The sequence below is a fragment of the Aptenodytes patagonicus genome, chromosome 14, assembly GCF_965638725.1.
Source record: "Aptenodytes patagonicus chromosome 14, bAptPat1.pri.cur, whole genome shotgun sequence".
In the NCBI taxonomy this organism is placed as follows: Eukaryota; Metazoa; Chordata; class Aves; order Sphenisciformes; family Spheniscidae; genus Aptenodytes; species Aptenodytes patagonicus.
Genome location: NC_134962.1, coordinates 11836575 through 11843964, shown reverse-complemented (window position 1 = coordinate 11843964; position 7390 = coordinate 11836575). Strand labels below are relative to the sequence as shown.

Here is a 7390-nt window from a genome sequence, read left to right as displayed (position 1 = left end):
GACCCAAGCTCTCTTTGCATTTGCTTTGGGCACACGCAGCGTTTGCAGCGTTGCGGTTTCCACTTGCTCTGGGTTCCCGGGGCTAGAGGCGGCTGGGGGTGCTGGCACGGCTGCCCCGGGGGCAGGGGGTACCTGTGCACAGAGGGGGTCCCACTTATGGAGGTCACGGCACGGGGCACCAGCGGGGTTCATGGGCTGCTGGAGAGTGGTGTCCCCAACAGCAAAGCTGTCACCAGCAAAGAGTGAGCTCTGACACGACTGACCCCTGCAGTGATGCCATCAAAGCAGCCAGGAAACCTTCTGCTTCCCTGCCTGCTGGAGGACAAGAAAAGGGACTCGTGGGGCAAGAGCCAGGATCAGGCCGTAAAGGTGCAATATGCCAACTAATCCCCTGAAGGCCATGACAGCCTGGGGAACGGCTGGTGCCGGGATCAGGGGACGGAGTTTTGTAGCTGTAGTTGCTGATGTCCAAGGCTCTGAACCTGCCCAGGCTGAGGGCTTTGCTTCACGTCCTGCATTGTTCTGCCCTGTGCCATGGCAAGAGACTAATCCCGAAGCGAAGCAACCCTTGCCCTGCCCGGATTCCTGCTGCTGGCAGCGGCCCCGGCCCCTGTTCCCCACGCGGGGTGACACGCCGAGTGGGCAGCGCAGGCTGCGGGGCTGAGGGTGCGGGGGGCTTTTGGGAGAGGGTGCTGGTGAAGATGTGCCACGGGGCCCGTGGGTGCAGGGTCCCTGGATGTGGTGTGCGGGGAGCCGTGGGTGCTGGCCGAGCGTCCCGAGGGGATGCGATGCTGCGAGGTCCAGGGGTGCAGGATCCAGGGAGGCGGGGGACGCGCTGGGGCCGGGGCTGCGGGGGGCAGGGGCCGGGGCTGCGGGCTACGGGCACGGGGCTGCCCTCGGGCGCTCGTTAGCCGCGGCCCAGCCCCCTCCTTAATTAGCCGCGGCCAAAGCCGCTCATTAGCGGCGGCCGGGGCCGGGCGCCCTCCCCGCGGAGGCGGGCGGGAGCGGGCGGGGAGCGCTGCCGGCCATGGGGGTGCGGGCAGCGGTGCGGGCACCGGCACCGGCACCGGCAGCGGCAGCCGCCGGCGGCCTGGAGCCCGGGCCCGGGCGGAGCCGGCGGCGGGATGGGGCAGCGGCGGGGCCCGGCCGCGCTGCTCCTCGCCCTGGGTAAGGCTGCCCGGGCGGGGGTCGGGGTGGGGGTGCCCGGGCGGGGTTTGGGGTGCCCGGGCTGGGGAGCGGCCGCTTTCCAGGTGGCGCCTGGGGTGTGGAGGCGGGGGGCGACGCGGGGTCCCTTCCCTGCTCCGTGGGTCGGTGCCGTGCGTCTCTCCCCGGTGGGTCCTGGCTGCCGGTGCTGAGCTGGCCGTGCACCCCCGCCTGTCGCTGCCCTCCCCCCCGGGCCGGGGCTGCTGGTGCTGCTGGTGCTGGGCGCGGGTGAGCAGCCAGGGCAGGCTGGGAGCGGGGCGCCCCGACTGCCCCCGCATCGGCTCCCTGCCCTGGCAGAGCGGCTCTTTCAGGCTCTCTGCAAATGCAGGCAGGGCTGGGCATGGGCGAGGGACAGCGCGTGGTTCGTGTGCGTCCTGTGTGGAAGGGGGAGCTCGCCCTGCCTGGGTGGCACCGGCACTGTGGCGGCCCAGGGGTGGTCACCACGCAAAGGTCTGGGTGCTCACGCCGACCCCCTCGGTGGTTGGCAGGGCACCTGGCCGGGCTGCTGGCATCGGGCACCGCCTGTGCCAACGTTTACCAAGGCTTCTCGGACTGCGTCCTCAAGCTGGGGGAAAACATGGCCACGGACGAGGAGGTGGCCGGCATCGAGCTGCAGGGGTTGCACCGAGTCTGTGGGTGAGTACGGCCTCGCGCCAGGACCCCCTGCATGTTCCACCCTGTGGGGCCGGTCCCCAGATGAGGGGGGGGTGGTGGTGGGGTATCTGTGGTGCACGGCCAGTGTGGCTTTTTGGCATTGCCCCTGTGCTGCTGTCTGAACTCTTCTCCTGCCCTCCTGGATCCCGCCGGTATGTGCCAATGCACACGTGCTCCCCACCTTGCTCCAATTTCAGACAGACCCAGTGAACTCCCTGCATCCATCCATCCGTCCGTCCATCTGCCACGCGGCTCCAGCCAGAGTTTGCATCCCCGGCCCTTAGCAATAGCTCCAGCCCCAGGACTCTTCCTGCGACCCCCTGTACGCCCGCTGGCAGGACCCGACCCCCTTTGTCCCCTGGGAAAGGCTCCCCTGGACACCTGGGTTTCAGACAGGGACTTCTATGTGCCCGGGCTGTCCCAAGGTCCAGCGCTGCAGGGAGCAGCCTGCAACCGGCCTCGAGTTAGATCCTGCTGCCCAAACCGAGCCTTCTCCCTCCCTCCCTCCCTCCGTCTGTCCCTGCTGAGACTCTTCGTCCTTCTGGCTTGACTTTGCCCCACCCCTGGTTTTCGTGAGCGTGTAGCAAGTGGGCCGAGATCAGGGTTTTGGGAGGAGGTTAACTTTAGCAGGGCTGAAACAATAGTAAAAGAGTTGGGGAACGAGGGGTGGTGCTGGGCGGGTTTGGGGAAAGGTCTGCTTAAGAAGCAAACCAGCAGAAGCAGCGAGGGGGAGCAAGGGAAAGGTGGAAATAAAATGTTTGTGGAGATAAATGGAGGCAGCTCTGTGTCCCCAGCAGCGAGTTGTGGGGAGTGAAAAGGAGTTATGAGGAAACGCAGGCAGCAATTAAGGGAAAACTCGCGTGCCTTGGGGGGGTGGAAACCTGCTAGGGCAAGGCGGAGGGCTGCGTGCCCTGCGGGTCAGGCTTTCCAAGCTGCTGAAAACCACCCCGCGGGCTGGGAGGGGAAGGCATCGCCCTCAGTGGTGGGGTGGAGGCTCTGGGACCTGCTCGGTGGTGCCAGCACAGCTGGCTGGCATCTGTGGGGGCTGCGGCAGGGCAGGGGGCAGCGCGGGACGGGGCAGTCGCCATTGGTGCAGGCAGGTTGGGCTCTGAGCAAGCTGGGACGAGATGCTGGTGCTGATGCCGAGGCAAGCGGAGGGTCCCTAGTCCTCCCGCCTGCCCCAGCCGAAATATCGAACTTTGGTTGTTGCCAGAAGTTGAAAACACTTCAACAAAACTCTCCTGCTCAGGGAGAACAGAAAACTGACTAGCCCCCATTTAAAAAAAACAATTATCTCTTTGTTTTGTCCGTGCATTCCCCTGCCAGCAAACCTGGCGATGGGAGGTTGGCTGTGACTTGCCCTTTTTTCTGCCTTTTCCAGGGGACAGCCTAGCTCAGGATGAAAATCCTCCCTGGGATGTGGCTGAAGGCTGAGTTGAGACGGGAACGGCTCTGCCTTGGGCTGTAATATATACTTTTTTGAACATGGGGCTTCTTGGTATTAGAGGAAAAAACCGAGCACGCAGCCCAGCGCGTGCTGTGGTTGACTGCTGGAGGAGTGATTCCTCTGCTGAAACTCACATGAAATGTGTGAGATGAGGTTTCTTCACAGGCTCTGGGGCTCGGCACGTTCAGGGATATGCCAGCTTCTCCTGCCGGTCCCGGTGCACGGCTAGCCGGGCTTGCCATGGCTGGAGGAAGAAGGTGATGATGTCCCAGCTTCCTGCCAGGAAATATTTCTGAATTATTGGTCTTTAACCCTCAGCCTTCTCCGCTGCCATCTGCTTTCCTGGTGCCGCGGTCCCCTCTCCAGGAGCGCAGGTGAGGGATGGATGCGGAGCTGGGAGCCGGCATGGGGCTGGTGGCGTCTTGGCCCTGCGTGCGCAGTGCTGCCCCAGAGCCGGCCGGCCTGGCTGAGCAGATGGAGGCTGTGCAGGGTGAAGGATTGGGAATTTCCATCCCGGCTGAAAGCAGAACCAGGCAGGAGCTGTCATCCCCCTCAGCCTTCCCCCAGCTGTCCTTTGCCCGAAGACACGGGCCAGGTTTAACCCTCACCTGGCAGAGCTGCCTTCTGCTGCTGCAGCTCGGGAGTGAGCGCAGGAGGTTCCCTGGTTGGCACCAGCTTTTCTCGTTATCTGGGGACACTTATTCTGCCACAGTGACTCGGTTTAATGAACTCCCTCACAGCTGGCATTCTGACGTAAGCCTTGGTAGGGAAATCAAGTAAGTAGAGTGCTCAGGTCCACGTGTCTGTACAAGGTGTCGTCTCGAGCACAGGGCGCTTGGAGAAAGCCAAGCCCCCCCCTCCCCATGCGCAGGGTCCCTGCTTGGCCGGCTGGGCTGCTTCTCCTTCCCCAGGGGTGGCCCGTGTGCCTGGTGTCGCGGCGGGCACGGGGAAGGTGGCAAAGCAATTGCTCCTGTCCTCTAGGCAGTCCCCAGCTTGCAGCTCAATTACTGCCTGGAGGTGGTGCCCAGCCCCAGCTACCGTGGGACAGCAAACCTGAGGTGGAGGGGAGGGCAGGAGGGTGCCTTGGGGTGCGAGTCATTAGGTGCTGTGGGCTGGCAGAGGCCGGGGAGCCGGCTGGGACCCAGGGGGGTGCTGCCCCTGGGGGGCTGGTCCCTGCCTTGCCCCAGCGTCAGGTGCCAGGACACGCGTTGCTCCAAAGCAGCTGCCAGATGAAATGCTTTTGCAAAGCTCTTTTCAGGTAAAAGAAACTCTCTTTGAAAGAAGTCATGGGGGCGGGGGGGAAGGTTAGTGGCAAGCGTGGCATAGAGCCTTACCTGTCCCTTGGGGAAGTTTGTGTTTTGGAGAGGAACCGCTTCCAGAGGAGAGGATGGCCCGTGGCATTTGCTGAGCCTTTTGGGCTCCTGCTGTTTTATTTTGTGGGTTTGTACCTACAAAGCAGAGCCCTCGCCCGTGACTTCAGCTGTGTTGGGACTTACGGACACGCTAGTGTGCATGCAGCAACCTGCCAGGCCGTGGGTGCCCTCCCCGTCACAGAGCAGCACTTACAGCAGCCGTTGGGGAGTCCGGTAGGGAGTCCAATCCTCCTACACTCGGCAGCCAAAAAGCAAAAATCGGGCGGGGTGCCCGTTCTGGTCCTCCCCACACCATGCGGGGGGACATGGCCCAGCTTGGTACCTGCTGTCCTCACCCCTGGACAGCTGGAGCCCACCCCTCCCTGCTCAGCCTGACACCTGTGGGCAGGGGGCTGGTTGGAAACAGCTCAAAAGCAGCTTCTTCAGAGCCACCGTGCTGCTTCACCAGAGGTAAGGAAGGAGCTCAGGGAGGGGATAAAGCCTTGGCAGGCTGGATACCGCTCTGGATGAATGCAGCGCGGGGTCATCCCACGTGGCGCTGGCCCCAGCGTGCCGGACCGGTGGGCTGGTGCCCACTGTGCCCCTCTCCTGGGAGAGTCTTCTCGGGAGCTGTGGTTTTCAGCCCCGTTTCTGCCAGGGTTTTTCCCTGCCTGGTTCTAGCTCTGGATCTGAAAAAAAAAAAAAAAACAAACCCAAAACCCAAGTTGCCGTGCTCAGGGGAGGCAGCCAAGGGGGTCTTCAGCGAGCAGCTCCCGGTTTAGTCCTGCAGGACCGCGGGTTACCTTTGCCTGTCTTGTTGTTTGTCCCTGGTGCTCCCCAAGAGCCTCTTTGCACTGACCGGCTTCTACTCGCGCAGGGTAATACCCAGCAGATAAATGGAGATGTGTCTAATGAGAACACAGTGAAGAACTCCTCCCGCCCCTGCCCGCACCTTGGCTATAAAGCTGCGACGGTCTGTGGGAGACGTTGTCCTTCTCCTTGCTTTGTGCTCGCGTTTTGCCCTTGAGTCAGCTTGGAGGAAGCTGTGAATGAAACGCGCTGGGCCTTTGTTCGCAGCCCGGTTTAGATACTCGGGGTGCTCGGTGCCCAAGGGAAACATTTGTTGATGGAAAACAATGGATCTGATTGACTTGCAGAGGGTGTGTGGGGGGAACGTATTAAATAATTCCAGTGTGTTTTGAGGTTTGGAGTTTTAGCCAAGATGCTCTGGGAGGCGATGGAGGGAATGGCAAAATACCAAGGTTGTCGCTGCCCGGAGGGCGGGCTCGGGGCAGCAAGGCTCTGCCCGGCTCCTCGGGCGCTGTGCTACTGCAAAGGGACCGATGGTGCGGTGTCTCCCCTGGCTGCAGGTACTGGGATGAATTTCACAGGTGTGCCCTGGCAGCGCTCTGGGAGTGCCAGAAGGAAGCAGTGGCTGTCTGGGAGCTGCTGAGACGGGAGTCTCGAACAATCAAATTTCCAGGCAGCTTGTTCGACCTCTGCAGCCCCAGCACGGCCCAAAGCTTTGCCTGGATCCACGTTCCCAACGTTTCCGTCCTCGGCATCCCCCTCGTCGTCACTTGGCTGAGCTTATAAACTGCAGCTCTGTAAGTATTGCAACAAAGGTGGTGGCAGCGTGTGTCGTGGCATCTTTCTGATCATTTTTCCAAACCTTTGAGGAATACACTGTGCGGTGCTCAGCAAACGCTTGGCTCCATCCTGCGCCTGTGAGACGTGGAAGAGCTCAGCACGGGGCTGAGCCAGGGAGTCCTCACCTCAGCTCACGCTGGGGAAACCCCGACGGCTCTTTTTACTGCCACAGGGGCTACAAACGCAGCGAGGGTGAGTGCTGGAGCCCTGCCACGCGGGATGCTTTTTTCTGCCATAGTCATGCTTTTTTCCCTCCATCCTCTTTAAAACTCAGGTGGCTTTAAGGGAAAGGCAGGGTGAGCCAGCCCTGAGCAGGGCTGTGCCATGGCCCCGCTCTGCAGCACCCTCCTGGCTGTGCAGAATCAGCCCTCGAATGGGGTCTGCTACCTCCCTGCTTGTCTCCAGGGGTCTCTGAAGAGAGAGATCCCTTCCCCGCGGAACGGGAGCTTTGCATCCCTGGCCCTGGCGAAGCCTGGAGCCGGGACAGCCACCCTGGGCACTCAAATCGGTGCAAAGCCACACGCCCAAGCCCGCTGCAGATGCGGTGGCATCGCCTCTCCCCCCAGCTCGCCCGTGGCACGGGCCTGCTGAGCTCCAGGCGTTCCCCAAACACACATTATTCCCTCCCGCAGGACAGACACGCCATCGCCTCCCAACTCGGTGAGCAAGGAGCTGAGCCGTGTGCTCCCTGCAGCCTGCCCCACCCCTGGGGCCCCTCACCAGCATGGCCAGACCCTTCCCACCTGGGCAAGGGGACGGTGCAGCCCTTGCCTCCTCGCTGGGCTGAGCCGGAGGGTGCGGGAGCTCGCCCCGTCTCCTGCGCTGCGCCGCGCCGCAGGCACTGAGCACCGGTGGAGAAGGTCACCCCGCGGGGCGGCATGGGAAGCTGCTAGCACACGCGCTGCCGCTCTCCCCACCGCCTTTCGAAGGAGCCGCAGGAGAGGAGGGGGGGAGCCCGCCCAGGTACGCGCTGCAGCCCCGCGCCCTGGGAAACGGAGCCCGTGGTGTGGGAAGAGGGTCTGGGGCCAGAGGTGGCTGGGGGGGACACAGGGACCGGTGGGCTGCAGCCCTCCCCAAGGTGACC

The 7390-nt window shown here is 62.9% G+C and overlaps 1 protein-coding gene across 1 annotated transcript; it reads left to right on the top strand.

Annotated features, from left to right (window-relative positions):
- Positions 1-1124: 1124 nt before the first annotated feature.
- Positions 1125-6252, top strand: LOC143167133 (neuritin-like). The gene is made up of 3 exons (XM_076352219.1): positions 1125-1167; positions 1692-1839; positions 6027-6252. The coding sequence occupies exons 1-3, from the start codon at positions 1125-1127 to the stop codon at positions 6250-6252; spliced, it is 417 nt and encodes a 138-aa protein (XP_076208334.1).
- The last annotated feature ends 1138 nt before the right edge of the window (positions 6253-7390 follow it).

Coding starts and splice junctions, on each gene's coding strand:
- LOC143167133 (XM_076352219.1), top strand. CDS start 1,125: ATGGGGCAGCGGCGGGGCCCGGCCGCGCTGCTCCTCGCCCTGG. Junction 1,168..1,691: donor CGCGCTGCTCCTCGCCCTGG/GTAAGGCTGCCC, acceptor GGTGGTTGGCAG/GGCACCTGGCCGGGCTGCTG. Junction 1,840..6,026: donor GGGTTGCACCGAGTCTGTGG/GTGAGTACGGCC, acceptor CCCTGGCTGCAG/GTACTGGGATGAATTTCACA.